At 45.7% G+C, this 20,962-nt stretch overlaps 1 protein-coding gene across 1 annotated transcript in view; it reads left to right on the top strand.

Moving 5' to 3' along the window:
* Positions 1-1,402: 1,402 nt before the first annotated feature.
* intu (inturned planar cell polarity protein) overlaps positions 1,403-20,962 on the top strand; it is a 23,574-nt gene continuing 4,014 nt past the window's right edge. The window contains 13 exon segments of the mRNA XM_048235752.1: positions 1,403-1,973; positions 3,659-3,744; positions 7,275-7,490; positions 9,999-10,117; positions 10,383-10,472; positions 10,770-10,847; positions 11,520-11,697; positions 12,192-12,245; positions 12,454-12,516; positions 13,636-13,848; positions 15,664-15,955; positions 15,958-16,178; positions 19,738-19,832. Of these exon segments, the coding sequence (XP_048091709.1) occupies positions 1,403-1,973; positions 3,659-3,744; positions 7,275-7,490; positions 9,999-10,117; positions 10,383-10,472; positions 10,770-10,847; positions 11,520-11,697; positions 12,192-12,245; positions 12,454-12,516; positions 13,636-13,848; positions 15,664-15,955; positions 15,958-16,178; positions 19,738-19,832 (2,276 nt within the window).

The following is a 20,962-nucleotide window of genomic DNA, read 5'->3' as shown; positions in this document are numbered from 1 at the left end:
TCTTTATCTCTTCCTTTCTCCATCCCTCTCTTTATCCCTCCCTCACCTATACTCACTCGTTTTCTTTATGGCCTGACAGTTGGTCTATGTTTGTTTGTCCTCCCAGTGCTTCCTGTCTCCCTCATTTCCCTCTTCTCTAATTTTTCTTTGTTGTTTCTGTGTTTTGTTTTCTCTCTTTACCCCTGAAGTTCTCTGTAGATCCTTTTTCTTCTTCTGTCCCCCATTTCTGCCTTTTTTTTCACCCCTTGAACCCCCCTGCCCTCTGAATTTGGAGGACATTTCTGGTTCCAATTTGGAATGTTAGCCTTCATAAATAATGATATGCTATTGGCCATCTTTAGTGAATTTATGGATGTGGTTTCCAAGCGCCCGCCACAGGAGCTGAGTGCCTTCATTTAGAGAGAGAGAGAGAGAGAGAGAGAGAGAGAGAGAAGAGGGGGAACAGAGAGAGGGAAAGATGAGGATGTCTGTCTGACTCTTTGGTTTTATTTTTCGCAGAGTTGGAGCATTTTATTTTCAGGGGGTTGGGGGGGGGCTGGGCTGAGGGTGGATGTTGGGAGGCAGGTTTCCGTCGGTCTCCGCGGCTACATGCCATTCCAGGCCGCAAGTGCTGGCATAGAGCGCCTCGCTCACAGACATGCATGATCTGGAGACCGAAAACGCAGAGTTCAAAGCAGAGTCACAAGCCAGCCAAACAAAACCACAGTGACAGGGACAAGCACTGAGTTTGTGTGTGTGTGTGTGTGTGTGCGTGTGTGTGTGTGTGTGTGTGTGTGTGTGTTAATGGGTTCAGGCAACAGCAGTATGTGTCTCTGTTTGCATGCATGTGGGTTTGAACTGCAGCAATACCACGGTCAATATGTGTGTATGTGTGTGTGTTGTAGTAGCAAGGCCTCTTTGTGTGTTTCTGCATGTCAGTGTGGTCAATCTGTTAGAATCAGTGCCAGCTGTGTGTTTTCTTTCTGTTGCGCTATCATGACAGCATTTCTCATGCCAAATCTGTAATAGGCCACACAGAAACTTGAGCCCTTAGGCTAACTGTCATCCATACCGTCTATTGCAATATCGAGAAGAATGTGAACGAGTTCCGTATCAGTCTGTTGAAGAAATTGGTAATGTGATGGCCATACCAGTTTTTTTCCCTCTTTTTGAGCTTTAATTTTGACCATAGCCTAGGATTATTGTTTTAAAAAGGAATTATTTTCGTTTTAGAAAAGGGATGGTTTTGTGATCTCAAAAATCTTCCACCATTTTGGATCAGAGGTTCAGTTACTCATTTAGAACTAGAATGTTTTTCAGTGTTTCTTTTTGAAAATGAATGCTCTATGTAATTGTAAAAAAAAAGCGAATGTCAATTGAGCCCATACAACAGCTGGATGAGAAGGAATGTAGCTAAGCCTAAATGGCAAAAAATTTATTTCGGAATTGTGCAAATGAATGCTCTTCTACCTGGAGGCTGGATGAGGTGCAGGCTTCTACCTGGAAGAAAGAGGAGGCCAGGGCCCGCGCCTCAGCAGCCAATCATGTGCGCTTCAGTGAGCAGGAGGCAGAGATCATCACAGAGGAAGGACGGCACCGGGGCTGTGGAGGTGGTGGCGGCGGCAGTGACGGGCGTGTGGGGTCAAAGGTCACGCCTCGACTCAAAAGACTTGCGGGACTACTGCGTCGAAAGAAGCATGGACGGGGTGAAGGGAGTCCCTCTCGTCCCCCTCCCTCCATCCTGAAGAACCAGGCGGTGGGGGCCAGGCATACCGGTCAGCAGCAGCAGCAGCCGATCCTGAAGGACGTGTGCGTCTACCTCAACCCCAAACGGCTGGCCGGCACTCCTCACCTCCTGCCGGAGAGCGGGGGCCTCCTGGAGGCCCTGCTGGGCGTGGTGCACCGGGGGGGGCGTGGCACAGGGCCACAGAGACTCACGGTCCACGGGCTGGTGCCCAACAGCCCTGCTAGCAGGAGTGGCCACATACTCATCGGTGAGCATTACACACCTGTGGGGTGTACTACGAATCTCGATTAGTGGGTTAGCGAGGTATGTAGCCAGGCTATGCTGTGACACGAAAGTGGATCTGTTTTAGTGTCGCTATATCACCATGGTATCTCATGCTGTCAACCAAACCTGGTCGGGAGGAGGTTATGTGCTAAATTATAGCTCAAATCGTGTAATCTACCGCACACTGACCAATCAATTGTCTTAAAAACGAAGTTATCTCACATGTAGGATTCTGTCATATATTTTACAGGTGGAGCTCCGCCTCTACTAACATTTTGGATCTCGAATGCGCTTTAATAGTGCTGTGCGTGCAAATATCCCACTATGGACGTGCATACCATACAACAACTGATGACAATTGATTTATTTGATGTTATAGGTTAGACACAAAAAAATGACCGCAATGTAGATTAAGCTATCGCTCATGAATCGCGAAGTAATTGTTTTAAATAGAGGCGGTCTTGTCGCGCTCCACGCTTACACGATTGGCCAAAGTCATCCCAACACGAGAACGCACAGATCTGAGCTGAAAGCCTAGTTTGACAAATATATCACATAACTGCAATCGTAGTATCACTTAACGTATACTCCTGAGTCAAGGCTTTGTCAAGCCTCGATATGTCTACATAGCCTAGATATGTCTAACGTGCTTCGTAGTATACCCCACTGACGGGGTACCAAGTAATACTACAACTACTACTGTCAGGCTTACTATTACCACTACCGCTACTAGGCTTACTATAACCGCTACTACTACTAGGCCGTGTACTACTACTGATATGTAATGCATATCTGTGCATAATATGATTACCGTAAGGTGATGCCGTATACTATCTGAAGAAAGTAGAGCGCGCTTCTCAGCTTCTTTCTATTCCTTGCTCCTGCAACTCCTTGTAAACCGGTGTAAAGTGTTACACGCTCTCCCCTTGGTCACCCGTTGATTGTTGAAACTCTAAAAATGAAAGTTTATAACTGTGTGAGTGTGTTTGTTTGTGTGCATACAGTGTGTGTGTTTGTGTCTATACTTGCGTATGTGTGTGTGTTTCATCATTCAGGTAATTTGTTATTTCTGAGGTGTGGGCCATGCATGAGTGTGCAGTCATTTGCAGGGAGCTGTTTCTGCTTCAGAATGCAAGAGCTGATACTGGAATGCTGCTTTGATAACGACCAAAAAAAAAAAAAAAGCTCAGTCTTTGTTGACAATAAGAACCCTATCTGACTCCAATGCACGTTACAGCAAGGTACCACAAACTCACGCAGAGCAGTTTCTCTGATGCAGAAGCTCAAAAAAAAAATAAGAGGCCTGCATCCGCTAGCGTTTATGTCCATCCTTTTGAACTACCTCTGTATGCTAAAGCAATCACAGGTGCTGCCAACGTCTGAAGTCAGGACGATTGAGGCCTGGGCGAGGGAGATAGTATGAGTGCGTTGAATAGGGCACGCTTGAACAGGCCTCCTCTGATAAAAACTCTGTACTGCTCCCAACTCTACAAAAAAGCCCTTAATTTGGCCAGATATCAACTCGGTTAACAGCCCTCGTAGTGAAAAGCATTCCTTTTGAGGTATTTGCGTTTAATGAGTTTTGCTTTGTGCTGGTGGGCCTTGTTGGGTTCAGTGCATTTCAAATTCTCCTGGTGTGTGTGTGTGTGTTTGTTTGTCACGATACAGGAGATGTCATTCTGGCTGTCGATGATGTGGAGGTTACCTCAGAGAACATTGAGAGGATTCTGTCCTGCATACCTGGCCCCACACAGGTTTGTGTGTGTGCCTGTGTTTGTGTGTGTGTGTGTGTGTGTGTGTGTGTGTGTCTGTGTGTGTGTGTGTGTGTGTGTGTGTGTGTGTGTGTGTGTGTGTCTGTGTCTGTGTGTGTCAGTGAGAGAGCAGACCACCCACCCTCTTTCATTGCATTTCTTTAAATGCTGTCCATGGGTTCTCTCTCCTAACGTTCTGCTTTCTGTCTGCCTTAACGGCACCCACTCCCAAGTGTAAATGCATCTGAGTGTATCCTAATGAAACTGGTATGTTAACTGCACTCTAATGCAGAAACCACAATCATTAGACTGCGTGCAATTGCATCAGAAAGAATAATAATCAGCAATCAAGCCAGTGGGTTCAAACATGTACTGTATTTTTCTTCTGATTCACCTCATGTAATCAAGAATGGGAAAAAAGTTGATTTGCTTGACTTTTACGCATTGACCAAGGAAATTTATAGCAATGAGCCCTAAATAAGGCTGTCAGACTGTATTTTTCTCATTGCACCATTATACATTTTTGATACATTTAAAGCAGCAAACAGCTTTTGCAGGTTGGCAAAACACTGTCAGAATGTGAAACCTCTTCTTTTGTGGCAAAGATTGGCACAGTGTAAAACATCGTCTTCTTATGCGAAAACTAGTTCACATTTTTGTTGTTTACCCTTCCCTCTGTCAGCACCAAAAACAACAAAAAAAACACACGGATCTTACTCATCATTGATGTGGTGGTGATGGTAATGAGTGCATAAGTAGGCTGCTGTGGAAAACTAAACTTTTAAATGTTTTTCTTAAATTATTATATTTAGTCCCATTTTCCCCACAAAATGACAAACAGAAGCCTCTGGACCTGCTTGAAGGCGCGGTGCATGAGGAAGTGAGTTATACGCTATTTAATTGGGGCATTTGATTGTTTAATGTTCCGCCCCTGTGTTGCTTTGCCCCTGATGAACTGCGCACAGAGGAGAATTTATGCTAACTGGAAATAAGGGTAATTTGGGAGCATAATGGCGATGGGTTTCTGAGAGAGTCGTGTTAATGTGGAAAAATAATCTGCTGCGGGCTTTTTGTTTTTCTGCAAGACAAACACAAAAACAGCCGCACTGTCCTCAGAGGCAATCCCACAAACATGCGTGTCAGAATCGGAGAAGGAAAATAAGTCAAACCAATAAACCAACAGTCAAACCAGTTTTTCACGCCGGAATCTCGTTAAATAGCTCTTAAGAACAGATTGCCTGCCAATGCCTAGTTGTTCTGACTCGTTATATAGGACTGATGCTTCAGTGCTCAAGCTTTGATGTAGTAATGGACTACAGCGCCCTTGTATCAATGCTGACGTTTCAGATATGTGAGTTAACATTGCTTATCTAACATGAAATCTATACATATGTATGTGTTTTGGGTCTCATGTTAGTTTACTGTCATGTTAGTTTCACATCTTGTCTGCTCAGGCCATAAGAGGAGCTTGGTGAGCAAACATAAAAGCTGTATATGGCAAGAGGAAAGCCAATTAGTTTTTAGCAAAACATTGAATGTTACCAGGCCCAAGAGGAATCATCCAGTCCAAGCTTTGATTTTTTTATCTTTACTGTGCTGAAATGTCAGTGTAGATATCAACATTAACACAAAAAGGAGTGGAATTGAAGACTTCTGTTTGGAGATTCTTGTCAGGGTGCTCGCGTTGTATAGGACTCGCTGTAGGTCTTTGTTAAACGCTTGGGTGGAGCCGTCCTCTCTGGACACCCTTTTTACGATTGGCTTGGTTCTCACACGGAGCTTGGCATGTGAGGATGTCCAAAGTCTGATGTTAGTAAGCACGCACAGAAACACACACACATACACAGAAACACACAGTCACACACACACACACACTCACAGAGAGAGAGAGAGAGAGAGAAGAGAGAGACACAGGCCAAAAACAAGTGTAGTGCCTAACCATTTCCGTTGTCCCAGAGGGGAAACGCCCGCAGCTTCCACAGAAGCGACATCTTTTGATCCTATTTCAAGTCACCACACAGCTGGCCTCTGCTAAAAACACCACCTAACGGAAAGAAAAAAAGAGAACAGGGAAAAAAAACAATGTGAGAGACAGACAGAGAGAAAGAGTGAGAAGTTGAAGAGAGAGAAGAAAGAGAGAGAGATAGAGACCAATGCAATGCACTAGAAGAGGGTAAGAAAAGTATTCCGAAACTTGGAAGAATATGAAAAGAGGAAGTGGAACATTTTTAAAACGGGAAGAAAGCAAGCGCCGAAAGAGTCGAAGGTGGAGCAGGCGAGGCAGGAATGCCGAAATGACAGGCCCAGGGCAGGACGGGGTGGGGTGGGGTGGGGTAGGGGTGGGGTGGGGTTGTGGTGGACTGGTCTGGGCTGGGCCGCCATGGCGTGCTGTGGAGCCGAGGCCATCCTAAGAGAGCGCCGCTTGGCTTCGCCGGAGCGCCGGGCACAGCTGATTAGAGGACGTCTGTACGGAGCAAATTACACCGCCGGGACACACGCCCAGAACTGTGCACACACACGCACACACACACACACACACACACACACACACACACGTATCATATGCACACCGCACACACACACACATCACACACACCACAGCAGTCACACACACACACATAGAGGTACACACATCAGACACACCACACACACATAGAGGTACACATCCATTCACACAAGCGTCGTACACACCACAACACCCATACATAAATACATCGTCATGCACAACAGACAGAAGTGCATGCGCACACACACACACACATTCACCGATCGCTGATCTTGTATGCTCACATACAGATTGAAACCTTTGCAAATGCAAGTTGTATATGTACATGCCATGCAGTCAGGAAAACATAGACACAGTAGAGAAAAGTGCATGCCTAGTAGTAGCGCTTATGGTTTCTCTTCGTCTCTCTCTCGCTCTCACTCTGTGTGTGTGTTGTGTGTTGTATGTTTTGTGTGTGTGTGTGTGTGTGTGTGTGTCTCTGTTGCTCTTTGGAAGACGCCTGACCTCCCAGGCTATAGTGGGCCTGAACCGAGCGCTGGCTCTAAAACAGAGCGGTGGAGCAGCAGACATGGCCGCTTCGTAACACTGCTGCTCCCTGCTGTGTCTGCACCATCCGTCCCAGCCGTGCTCACTGAAGGAGTCCTCTTCACTCTACACAACTGCCTACTGTTCAGAGGCAGCTCCATTTTTTTTTCTTTTTTTTTTTTTTACGTGATCTCTGTCTGTCCTCGTCTCTTCCTGTCACGCTCTCTTCTCATTCCTTTAACATTACACCTCTCTGTCTCTTTCTCAACCCTCTTCTCCCACCACCATCTCTCTTTTTTTCTCTCTCTCTTTCTCTCTCTCTCTCTCTCTCTCTTTCTCTGCCATTTCCTCTCCCTCTCGCTCACCACTTCCTCCCCCCACCATCTCTTTCTTTCTCTCTCCTCCTCCCTCTCTCCTTTTCTCTTCTTCCCTCTCTCCCTCTCTTTTCCTCACTAATTACTTTCCCATCTGTCCCCCTCCCCCTTCGTCCTCTTCTCCTCAGGTGAGGCTGACTCTGGAGACGACGGCCCCGGATGGCGGCGGCTGCCCGTTCGTCGAGGACGAGGGGATCAGAGGTCGCGGCTCGGCGGCGGTCTCCCAGCTGGTGCGTCTGCTATGGGGAGAGGACACAGTCGAGCTGCAGATGGCCATCTCTCACATCCCCCACGTCATCATGTATCTGTCGCTGCGCCTGGACACTGAACCCACGCATGAGGAGGTTCGTCCACCACACTCATGCTCTTAGATATGTATACATTGCCTTATTTATACAGGTCGCCTTTGAGTGTCATGAAAACCACTTTAAAAAATACATTTATTCTTATTCTTATTATTATTATTATTATTATTATTATCATTATTATTATTATTATTATTAGTATTAGATCTATGGATGTAACCCTATCAGAAATGTGTGTAGATATGACACAAGACGTGAGCTCACAGATTAGGTGAATAATGACACAAGAGGCATGACACAGACACATGACACAGCTTGATTCAGTGGCTGAGCATAGTGAAGGTCAGGTTGACTACACACGGTCAGTTGCAGTTCTCCAGCACTGTGTTGGAATTCATGCGTGCGCAGGGTTGTTCAAGAATTGGAAAAATAATACATACATTGTTAACGTGTATTGTAAATAGTGACTTTGTACATTTCTAATACCTCAGGCACAGAATTTTTCTATGCTTTAGTTTAAAACCTAACTACTTCTAAAACATTGAAATTGTGGATTTTTCAACATTCTAACAAAAGATTCCATTCCACAACAATTGAAGGTTCTAAAATTTAGAACGTTCATTTTCCAACATTCCCATCACACCGGTGTGAACTTAGTGGACCCTTAAAGTGCTTGCTACTCTTTCACAGTCTCTCTTTCTCCGTGTAGTTACAAATTAAAATGTTCTCAACGGGAAAATACGCACTCTTAAAAGGTAATTCCCCAGTTCAGAATCAGTTTTAAGCTGTGCCCTAAGACATAATCACATGTATACTTATGGTCCTAGACTGCATTTTTTAACCCTTAAAGGTGCGATTTGTAGGATTGTTACCGAACGTTCTGTTGGCCAAAATCAAAACACTGGTGAACGTTCTCAAGACTACCAGACGCGAGCCTCTTCTGGGTTGCCAGATGTAATGAAGACTTAGCTAACGTTAGTTGACCTGCAGCTGCTTTAACGTTTCTCCAACCATGACCCAGCTACACATTACGGAAACAGTGAAAACAAAAATACCTCTCTAACCAACGTAACATATTTAGCTGAAGTTAAGCGATGCAGATGAAGTTTAGCATAGGCTACCTGTTGTGGAGAAATATGGCCAGCTCTGCGTCAGACTTGATATTCTTCGTTTGGCGAAGGCGTCACCATCTCAGGAAGCTCCTCCGATGTCCAGTTTCTTGTTTTAATTTTGGAAATTTGCCTGCCTCTTGTACCATGACTACAACTGACAGCTGTTGACAGTTGGCCTTTGCTAATTTGGCAACCCAAATCCAGCCCATTATTAATTACGCTTTTCTAGAATTAATCGTTCAAAACATAAACGAAAATTCCAAGAGATTCATGATCATTTTGGAATTGTTACAGTTTATTTTCTATTATTTCCTACATACTGGACCTTTAAAGGTGTGGGTTTTTGAACATTCTAATATAAGATTCCGTTCCGCAACAATTGAAGGTTCTAAAATTCTATGCTGAATTCAATTAACCCAGATATTCTTTAAAACGTTAATTTTCCAACATTCCCGTCACACCGGTCTTAAAGCATCCACAAGCTTGTGTCTGCATGTGTTTGAGTTTATGGCATGTGAACGCATGGCATGTCACAGCGAACAAATTGTCAGGTACAGCATGGTTTCCTGGTTGGAAGGCTTGAAAGGTTATCCAGTAGTTCAGTTCAGGAGAAACAGGAGAGGGAGAAAAACAACAGTCGGAGTTCTTAATAATTCAAAGCAGCTCAGAAGCTGTCTGCTCACCTGGGCTGAGCTAGCTGCCAGAGTGTTTGGTGAGTGTGACCATACTAACCAACCATACTAGCCACATTCTCAAGCTGCTGATGTAAAGGAGTGGAAACAAAATGAATTGGTAGAGTGTGTGTGTGTGTTGTGTGTGTGTGTGTGTGTCGTGTGTGTGTGTGTGTGTGTGTGTGTGTGTGTGTGTGTGTGTGTGTGTGCGCCTGTGTGTTCATGAATGTCTTGTTCAGCTTTTTCTACTCTCATTCCTTGTTGTACTTCTCTCCTCCCTGAACTCTCCCTGCACTCTTTTGTAGCTGCTGCTCTTTTCCCGAGCATAGCTGAGTGATTAGGGGGTGGATGGGTGAGAGCATGTGAGTTTATGGAGCTTGCGTCTTGATTAAACCCTGGGATCTTTTCAGTACTCCCTCTCACCCTCCCATATTATTGTGTGTATGTGTCTGTGAAAGGATTTTTTTTTATTTTTTCCTGGGCACATTTTTTTAACCCAGATATCCATTTTTCTACGATTCTTCTCTCAAACACTCTCTCTCACTCACTCCCACTCTTGCACTCACTCACTCACATACTCTCTCTACCATACACACACACACACTCACACACACACACACACACACACACACACACACACATCTCAGGTTCTCTCTCTTTCTCTCTCTCTCACACGTGCGCACACACACACACACACACACACACAAACACACACACACGCCACATTTGTGACTGACTGACAGGCCGTGTGTTTCTGTGTGCAGCAGGAGATACTGTACCAGTACCCTGTGTCTGAGGCGTCCGCTCAACTGAAGGGAGTGAGGGGCATCTTCCTTACTCTCTGTGACATGCTGGAGAATGTCACCGGGGGACAGATCATCAGGTGACCACACACACACACACACACAGACACACACACACAACAATTCATTTGTAAATACACACATTGGCATTACAGTAATAAGGCTCTTTCTGTAAGGGGCCTTTACCACTAAGCATGTTGAGGCCCTTCTTCAAACCCTCATCTGCTGCCACTGTGTCTTTATGAAGCCCCAGTTACCCCCATGTCTTCCTGTTTTGCTTCCTCTCCTTTCATGCATTTTCTACGTCTCCCTCCCTCCCTCTCTGTCCCGTTGTTTCATCTCCAGCTCCTCTCTCCTCCTGAAGAGGCAGCTGGTTCATGTGGGCTACTGGAAGGAGGGGGACAACCTGCTGGTCATCGGCCTGCCCGCAGACAGGTACACATGCACAGTTAACTGTATTTAGTCTGATGAATCACAGGTGGTGGGAGGCTGATTGCAAATTGCATTGCAAATGAGTGCTGTATAGCTTGAGTAACTGGTATGTAATGGCACTTTAAATGTTGTTGTACCTGTGGCAATGACAATAAAGACCTATTCTATTCTATTCTGTTCTATTCTATTCTGTTCTATTCTATTCTATTCTATTCTATTCTATTCTGTTCTATTCTATTCTATTCTATTCTGTTCTATTCTTGTATTTGTCTATTATATGTGTGTGTGTTTTTGCTGCAGAGTGCCATTGATCTACCTGCAGTCAGTGGTGGAGGGAGTGGTGCGCACACTCAGGGTCATGTACGGATCTTTGGACAGGTGAAACACACACACACACACACACACACACACACACACACACACACACACTACTCAATGTTTGGTCTGAAGTGTTTTTAGCTGCAACATTATTGAGATGTACAGTGGTCAGCATCAACGCTCACTGTTCTATCCATTTAACATTACCCCACCTCTTTCATTCTAAATCTCTCTCTGTCCCATCCTCTATATTTACCTCTCCTTTATCTGTCTCTCTTTCTCTCTCTCTGTCTGGTTGTCTTTTTCTCTCTCTTTCTCTCTCTCTATCTCTCTTTCTCTATCTCTCTCTGTCTGGTTGTCTTTCTCTCTCTCTCTCTCTCTCTGTCTGTCTCTGTCTCTCTGCCTGTTTGTCTGTCTCTCTCTATCTTTCTCTGTCTGGTTGTCTGTTTCTCTCTCTCTCTGTCTGTCTGTCTGCCTGTCTCTCTCTCTCTGTCTGCCTCTCTCTCTGTCTGCCTCTCTCTCTCTCTCTGTCTGTCTGTCTGTCTGCCTGTCTCTCTCTCTCTTTCTCTCTGTTTCTGTCTGTCTCTCTCTCTTCCTGCCTGTTTGTCTGTCTCTCTCTCTATCTCTCTCTGTCTGGTTGTCTGTTTCTCTCTCTCTGTCTGTCTGTCTCTCTCTCTCTATCTGTCTGTCTGTCTGTCTCATGCTGGCCCATCTGGTCGCTGACTGCTCCAGTGCGTTCTGTGAGGAGGACAACTCTCCGCGGCTGGACCACTTCTTCTGCCTCTTCTTCCAGCAGCTCATCCAGCCGTCCCGTTTGATTGACAGCCCCACGACCCCTGACGTCTCGGGGACCCTCTTCCTGGACGGCCTGCCTGCCGTGCGCTGGCTCACTCTTCCCCCAGAGATCAAGGCAGGTGGAGTGTGTGGGCGTCTCTGGGGTTCTCTGGGAAAGTTTAATTCAGTTTGAGAAGAAGGAAAAATGTTGACCGGTCTAATTGTAAAGGTGAAAAGCACACAAAAGGTCTACCAAAAACACCTGATTCAAGATGGTTGATCATGGGATTGATCTTGTGATTGATTTCCCACTGCGCAAAGACACATCCAAACAACATCTTTTCAATGTTGTTTTGCATGTCCAATTTTGGTCCCCTGAAGGTGCAGACTGTTGTCCACATGTCCGCATATTGACGTTCAAGTGGGGTCATGGTTAGACGTCCAAATAGTGGACCTAGTTTGCACGCCGTGTAGACGTCCAGAATTGGTCTTGGACCACGGACGCAATATAGACATGATCTACACGTCCATCAGATGTCTAATGTTTAGTGGGTTTGGGACTGATTTTGGTATTTATCATGGGAGTGATCATAGGATTTACTTTGGGTTTGGTGTTTTTGTCTGTTGTAGGTGGAGGTAGACACAGTGCTGTCAGACTTTGAGGCGGCTGATTTTGGAGACATGGTAAGGGGATGTTAAGATCTGAGATCATGGGCAACTGCACTCAGTCCAGAGTCTATGTTAGTGGTATGTGAATATCTTCCCTGGACTCAAAAAAATGCTTAACTGTATCACCCTTGTCTCTCATCCCTGTACACTTTTTTTATTTCTTCCTCTCATCTCGTTCTCTCTCTCCTTTGCTCTCCGTCTTTCTCCGTCTTCCGTCACACAGTCAGAGGACTTCTATGGCATGAGACGTCTCTATGTCACCCTGGGCTCCTGTCTCTTCTACAAGGTTAGCCAGCCATGTCAGACACACAACACCCCCGACACCTCACACACTGTTCACACGACACGCACACACACAAACACTTCATATACACTTTTGTGGAGGGCACCTGTCATCTATGTTATTCACACTTGCCCAGTGTTTGTGTGTGTGACTACTCTTGCCATTGCAAGTTTACCTCAAAGTTTTTTTATGAAACAGAGGCCTTGCGTAATCCTGTCTTCATAGAGTACTAGAATCTGTCTTTGAGAAGGAAGTTTTTGCTTATAATATCAAATGTGTGCAGTACATTTGATGAATATCGTTATGAGTAAATTTAGCATGTTGTATGTATGTGTGTGAATAAGTATGTCATCTATGAATAGGTATGGGTAATAGGGATGTAATCAGTATATTGGTATCTAAGGATACAGGGATGCAATTTGTAGATAAGTATGTACGTGTACTAACTAGTGTATCAGCAGCACCGTGTATTAACCGCAGTGTCCAATAGCCCAGTGGATCAGAATCAGATCGTGCTTTAATCATGAAGAGGAAGGACAAAAAGAAATGCATTCCCATGTGTAACCCGCCCCCATGTATTAACCTCACACTGCATAAAATTACTTATATCTTATCAAGTGTTATAATCTAATATTAAGATAAAACAAATCTAGTTAGTATTGTTTTTAGTATAAAGATACTTACCTTGAGCTTTTTTGTAAGATTATTTGACTTAAAATAAGTCAAAATCTTCTTAAATTAAGACTTAAATTGTCTTAAAGACTTAAATTAAGACTTAAATTGTCTTAAATCTTCAATCTTATCTTAAATTAAGATAAAATCACTTACTCCACTGGCAGATAAATTTACTTGTTTTTATGTCTTAATTTAAGATGATTTTGACATATTTTGAGTCAAATAAGCTTAAGTGACAAAACAAAACAATACTAATTAGATTTTTTTTATCTTAATATAAGATTATAACACTTGATAAGATATCATTTTTTGCACAAACCCTAGACAATTTCAGTTCCTACACAGTGCATGGCTGAAGAAAGTTTGCAAACTTAATGTAAATTTGGAATGTAATGGAAATGATGGACATCTGTGGACGAGTAAGTGACCTGTGCTGTCCGCCTGCAGGGCTACCTGATAGCGAACCACCTGCCGAAGGAGGACCTGCGTGACGTGTGCCTCTACTGCCAGCACTACAGCCTGCTGCCACTGGCCGCCGAGCAGCGCGTGGGTCAGCTGGTCATCTGGAGGGAAGTGTTCCCCCAGCGCCGAGCCCTGCACTCCCCACCGCTGGGCTACGCAGAACCCCTCGGACGATACTTCCTGCTCATCGTGGGCCTGGTGAGAGAGAGAGTGTGTGTGTGTGTGTGTGTGTGTGTGTGTGTGTGTGTGTGTGTGTGTGTGTGTGTGTGTGTGTGTGTGTGTGTGTGTGTATCTGTGTGTATCTGTGTTTCCCCTGCAGGGAGCCCTGTACTCCCCACCACTGCACTACACTGAGCCCCAAGGACGATACTTCCCACCTGTGTGTGTGTGTGTGCCAGCTTGTGGTGTGTAGGATGGTGTTTGTCCAGAGACACACCCTGCCCAGCCCACCACTAGGCTATGCCGAACCACAGGGTTGTTACTCCCTGTTCATTAGGGGGGTGTGTGAGTGAGTGTTTGTATGTGCGTGTGGGTGTGCATGCATGCGTGTGAGTGAGTGTGTAGATGAAGATGTTTCCCTAGAGATGCACCCTACACAGCCCACCGCTGACCTGATAGTTCACACTTGTAAGCTTGTAGTGTGTGTGTGTGTGTGTGTGTGTGTGTGTGTGTGTGTGTGTGTGTGTGTGTGTGTGTGTGTGTGCGCGTGCTTATTTGATGTGTTATGTTAGTGTGGGTGGCCTGCTGGTGAAACACACCCTTCTCTGGTCCAAGTCTGTGTGTGTTCATGTGTATGAGAGAGAAGAGAGTGCGCTCCTCCATTCCTGCTAGCCCGGCTCAGAAGACGCCTTCCTAGCAGCAGAGCTTAAGATGAGCTGAAATGAAACCGAACAGAAATCTGTACAAGAGTATGATTGGAACAGAAGAGAAAGTACTGTAAGTGTTTGTTTGACAGGGAACATAACATTGATAGGAACAGGAACGTCTGTTCTAGCCTTTGTAATTCTCTGACCCTATGTGTCAGCATTCAGCCCTGGAATGTTTTGCAATGTTCCTGTGTTTTATCGGGTCTGCACACACATCCTTGATTATAGTAATCATGTCTGAATGTGCCTGGCTGTCTGGGCTCTACATCATCGCTGGGTGAGGGTTGAAGGTCAGGTGTGTGTGTGTGTGTGTGTGTGTCCAGGTCCAGTGAGTGTGTACTTAAGAACACACACACATCCTTGGCTGCCTGCTGGCCTTTAATAAAACAGTATGATAGCAGCTCGTCTCAGCATGTGGGTGAGAATGTGTTGAGTGTGTGTGTTGGATTCAAGCCATATGCTGGGTCCATATATCCATTGTGTGTGTGAGTGTGTGTGTGTGAGTGCTTTACAGTTGGTTATGTTGTGTGTTGCATCGAATAGTTTTGTATGGCGACGACTGTATTTGCATTGATCAGAAATGACAGATGTCTATGGGCATGATTACTTTTCTCTGTGTGTGAGTGTGTTTGCGGGTCTGTGTTTTGTGTTTTGATGAATTACAGTGATTGCACTGTTCCTGCTGTGGTGATGTATGGTACCCATGCCTCACTGTGTGTGTGTGTGTGTGTGTGTGTGTGTGTGTGTGTGTGTGTGTGTGTGTGTGTGTGTGTGTGTGCGCCGAGCCTTCCTCCTGCTGTTGTTACTGAGAGAACTTGGCACATTCCACTCAGATTAAAGCTCAGATTTTGCTGCTCATTCACTCCTCTCTCATCCCTCTCTTCTCCACCTCTTCATTCACTCCTCTCTCATCCCTCTCTTCTCCACCTCTTCATTTGTCTGCCGCTCATCCCGTTTCTCACCATCCCACCTTCCTCTGTTTATTTAAGAATTCACACATTCTCTCATTATCTCTCTCCTCTCTCTGTTTCTCACTTCTCCATCTCTCCATCTTACTCTCTCTCTCTCTCTCTCTCAGAGGCATCTGATGCAGTGTGCACTTCTCCATCTCTCTCCATCCCTCTCTCTCTCTCTCTCTCTCTCTCAGAGGCATCTGATGCAGTGTGTGTTGCTGGAGGCGGGTGGCTGTGCGTCGGCCGTGGAGGGCGCGGTGGGTCCGGACTGCGTGTACGTGGACCAGGTCAAGGCCACGCTGCTGCAGCTGGAGGGCCTGGAGGTCGGCATGGAGGAGCGCCTCAACGCCCCGCCCGCCCCCTGCCTCTCCTGCGCCGATTGGTTCCTGCCCTCGGGGGCGGGGTTGGCGGGAGGGCAGGGTCAAGGTCAAACCGCCAGGGACCGCCTCCCGTCCATCAGCCGATTGGCCAACGCCCTGAGGCCCCCCCCCGCGCCCCCGGGCCGAGCCCCCAGCGGAGCCTGTCGGACAGCGGCAGCGAGGGTGGGCACGTGGACGTGGGCGGCGCCGCGATGCCTCCCAGCCCCGGCTCCACGCCAGACTCGGCCCGCAAGACGCCGCCGGCCACCTCCGCGTCCGCGTTCGTCCGGCGGGACTCGCTTGGCTCGGGCGGATCAGATGGGAGCGGGGGCAGTGGGAGCCTCTTCAGGGTGAGTTTCTCATGCCAACGCTACCCATCCATGGGAATAGATAGAATGCCATGGCTTCCCATTTGTGGGAATAGATAGAATGCCATGGCTTCCTATTTGTGGGAATAGATAGAATGCCATGGCTTCCCATTTGTGGGAATAGATAGAATGCCATGGCTTCCTATTTGTGGCAATAGATTGGGGAAGCCGTGGCCCACTGGTTAGCACTCTAGACTTGTAACCGGAGGGTTGCCAGTTCGAGCCCCGACTAGTGGGCCGCGGCTGAAGTGCCCTTGAGCAAGGCACCTAACCCCTCACTGCTCCCGGCGCCCGCCCGTTAAAGTAGGCAGCTCACTGCGCCGGGATTAGTGTTCACTGTGTGCTGTTTGTGTTTCACTAATTCACCGATTGGGTTAAATGCAGAGACCAAATTTCCCTCACGGGATCAAAAAAGTATATATACTTATATATACTTAGATACAGGGCTCGAAATTAACTTTTTTTCTCAGTGTCCCGCAGCTGTCCCGAATTATACTTGCCACTGTCCCGGACTTAAACACCAGTGTCCCAAATTCAAGTTCTTGTTTTTTCCCATTCTACATAACAAACAGCATAATAATCAGTAACTTGCATCACTTAATTAACTTCGTTCTGGTCCACCATGTCAGTTATGAACAATTTATTAAACACCATTTAATTGATCATCTGCTGTTTCACACAACACTCATTTTCAGAGATTGCGCTTTTGGCTCTTTTTTGAGGTTGCACTAGACATTCATTGTCCATCGTTTTGACGGACAGGGTTGTAAAACATTCCGTCAATAATCTATTTTCACGTGTCTTTAATTTCAATGTCAGTTTGGTATGATGTCATGGCCACAGATCTCAGTGAAAACAATAAGTAGCCTAAGCGTGGGAAATTACCACAAAGCTGTCAGATAGGCTAGCCTACTCTCCTGCCGCTCTCACCCTCAAATCGTTCCCAATTAAATTAATTAGCAAACGTAGTTAGAATATGTATCTCGATGTAACAAGCTGTTTTGACATTGTAAACGTTCTCTAAGAAGAGTGTAAAGCAGTTTGCAGTAGCCTAAAGTTAACCACAACGTCTATTGCTGGAAAAAATAGCGGCGGCCCTATTTTAATAATTTCAGAAACTAATAAATGCTGGCGGGCGGATTAAAGTGCATGGCGCGGTTTGGACACCCCATAGAACTGCCACAGCGAAATGTCAAATGCTAACTTAAATAACTGTTTTCATTGTTATAGGCTACCTTGCAACACTATCGTTTTGTCAAATCGCGGTTTGCAGTAGGCTATTTAGCTCAACATGATATTGGTGGCGTTTGTCTGTCAATGACAGAAAACCGCGTGCCGTTTTTTAGTCAGAGAGGACTGTCATCTCGTTTTTTTTAGAACACCAGTGTAACCTTAGGCCTACACTATCAGTCAAAAATGTTCACAATGTCATGAAAACAAATGCCATTTACCTGCCTGCTAGTTAGGTAAGTTAACCTCTATATCGGGAAAGTGACCCATTAGGCCTACCGCCCTTGCCCTATTTTTTTGTGTCGGCCTATAAGTCACAATATTCATTTAACCAATACGGCAGATTCCTAAGGAAACGCAAGCACCCAGCCCATTTGGGTATCTTACTATATTTGTACCAAAAATAACATTGTAGCCTACAGTGATTTGAAGAGCAGTAGCCTAAACAGTGTTGTAAGGCTGCGTGTACAAAACCGCTTTACAGATTTCTTTACAGATCAGCTGGCTAACGATGCTTTTGCCAGCTGCCCGTCCTGCCAGGTCAAATTTTGTATAGGCCAGATTCTGTATTTTATTCAGACAAGAAAGATACGTTTAGATTCCCATGTGAACAGTTTAGGGAAAAAGTACCTATTTTGAAATTTGCTTTGCCATTTTTCCTACTGTCCCAGAGTTGTCCCAGACATCATTCTATTGTGTCCCGGAAGCATTTTTTATGGTCCCCGGGACGTCGGGACATCGTTAATTTCGAGCCCTGCTTAGATAGAATGCCATGGCTTCCCATTTGTGGGAATAGATAGAATACCATGGCTTCCTATTTGTGGGAATAGATAGAATGCCATCACTTCCTATTTGTGGGAATAGATAGAATGCCATGGCTTCCCATTTGTGGGAATAGATAGAATACCATGGCTTCCTATTTGTGGGAATAGATAGAATGCCACCAAAGATTCTTTGGTTTAGTTGTCAACCGTCACTGATGCCACTGCTTCCCATGTGTGGGAATAGATAGAATGCCACAGCATCATTTCACACTGTACATGTCAAGTCAAGTCACTTTATTTGTAAAGCACATAAAGCAACAGGAGTTGCTGGTGGTAACCTGCCAGAAATGCTGTTGATGTGAACCTTCTGCCCTGTGTTCTGCACTGTTTAGTTTAGTTGTTGAAAGATCCACCAGAATGTTGTTAATGACAGAATCAAACCTATAGATAGACCCCAAGACCATTTACATAATATGGCAAACTAAATACATCTAAACATTTCTAAAACCATGGCAGACCAGCATTCCAGGGTTCCTAACCACTCCAAACGGACTCTTTCCTTGTTCCCTAGCCAACCGATTATTCAGTCAGCCAAATATACTGTATCAGTTCAGCACCACAACAGCCCTTGATGATGGTGCAGTAGCACAGACAACTGTAGTGTAGCATGCAGGTGTTGGAACATCCACGTTGGGTTTCCAACACCCTCCATAAATACAGGACCCCCCCACACACACACACACACACACACACACAAAACCCTGAAACCATCACTCAACATCTGTCCTGTATACTGAACTCAACAACTGCCCTGTATACTGAACTCAACATCTGCCCTGTATACTGAACAGATGGGAGGCCACTACGTGTGGTAGTGAGAGGGGGGTGCGCGATGTGCGGTGCTCTCTGACGGCGTCCGGCCTGGTCCAGGTATCCGTGTATATGGAGGCCTCTGTAAGGGGTCAGTCCAGGAACCTGAGATCCAGAGGTGGGAGATTTACGTGCCTCTAACGTGGTATGATGTCATCTCGGTGTAGAGTGTAACAAAGCGAAGACCCTGGTCTCTAGTCCCTCAGCTCGTCAATCTGGACACTCACTCTTACTTGGACACAGCTGGTGCGCAGCCTCTCACATACCTGAGCTGGCATATGTGTCTACTCGGGTGAATGATCGTACGCGTCTACTAACGTGAAAAATGATATGGTTGAGATTATGGCGAAAGTGAATAAATATCTACATTATAAATGATAAGAATCATTGGGATACATCATTACCCCATATGCAGACAGGCAATGTTTTACTTCGCTGAACCTTACCTTAACTTACCTTTAACTGAGGTTATTCTAAGTAGCTGTCATTTGTGTATGTGTACATTTGTTTGTGAATGTGTGTCAATTGATATGTGTTTGACTTTTTTATGTGTGTGTGCGTGTGCGTGCGTGCATACATGTGTGTGTGTGTGTGTGTGTTTGTGTGTGTGCGCGTGTGCGTGCGTGCATACATGTGTGTGTGTGTGTGTGTGTGTGTGTGTGTGTGTGGATGTATAGACCCCCAAACTGAAGCACCCAAACCCCTTCTACCTGGGTTCACTGAGGAAGAGCCTGACTGAGAGAGAGACAGAGGAAATGAACAGCACACTGAAGTAAGTGACACCCTATCCCTCCCAGACAGGACTAATCAAGAACCGGATCCATCTAAAATCTCCTCACTGGAACGGTTTGATGTTCCACAGTGGTGCCACAAAAAGCTTCCCAACAAGTACTGATATCCGTACTTGTCTCCTTAAAATGGGATTTCAGGTTTAGCTTCACTTTAGAAGTATTCTCCATCGGCTCCACAAAGAGCCAAACAATGGCCGCTCTACCAACTCATTCCGTATGCAGCTGAATACCCTTCTAGGAAATACACAAACCACAAACCACTCAATCACTCCTTCTTGTCCTCTCATTCACTCCTTCTTTTTCTCTCAATTATTCCTTCTTTTCCTCGTTCACTCGTTCTTTTCCTGTCAATCACTCCTTTTCTTTTCAATCACTCCTTCTTTCCCCTACTCAAGCTGCCAACGTTTATGTCAGTTCCTCTGCACTCCTTCACTCATAGTAGTCAGCAAGCCCATTGCATTATCTAGCCCACGCCACACGCTCCACACATGTGCATGAGAGACATGGAAACTGCTGTAGCTGCACACGGGAGCGACGGCTTCCATTCCCAGACGGAGCCCCACTGGGGCGGGGCAGGGGGAACGATAGGCGGTGGCGTGATGATGATGCTCCCCACCGGCACTGTAGCGCCGCGCCGCGCTGCGCCGCGTCTAGTCCTCGGGTAACCTGGCTGCTTCTCATAAAGGCGTTTGTTTCTCAGCACAATTTACGAACCGTTCACGGAGCTGAAAATAGGCCCAGCGCTCATATATACCGTTTCCTGGAGGGATTTTCTCTCCTGGTCTCTGCAGTGGACCGTGAGGCTCGTGAGCATTATGTAAATTAGGAGTCTGTGATGCGTGCCGGCTGCTGTGTATTTAACTCGTCTGTTTCTCTCATGTCAAATTAGTTACTGCTGTCAATCACATATAATTGCATGAGTGTAGTACGTCAGTGAGAGGATTTTTCCCCTCCGTTTGTTTGCATGCATCTCATCGCATATTCTATCCATTAATTTCTCTCTCTTTCACTCTTTTCTATCTCTCACTCTCTTCCTACCCTAATGTTCTCTCTCTCATCCTGTCTGTATCATACTATCCTTCGGCCTGCTGTTCCTGTGTTCCTTCCACAC

The sequence above is a fragment of the Alosa alosa genome, chromosome 24 (genome assembly GCF_017589495.1).
Source record: "Alosa alosa isolate M-15738 ecotype Scorff River chromosome 24, AALO_Geno_1.1, whole genome shotgun sequence".
Classification (NCBI taxonomy): domain Eukaryota; kingdom Metazoa; phylum Chordata; class Actinopteri; order Clupeiformes; family Clupeidae; genus Alosa; species Alosa alosa.
Note: the sequence above shows the minus strand (reverse complement) of the source record. Positions and strands in the feature narration are given on the sequence as shown.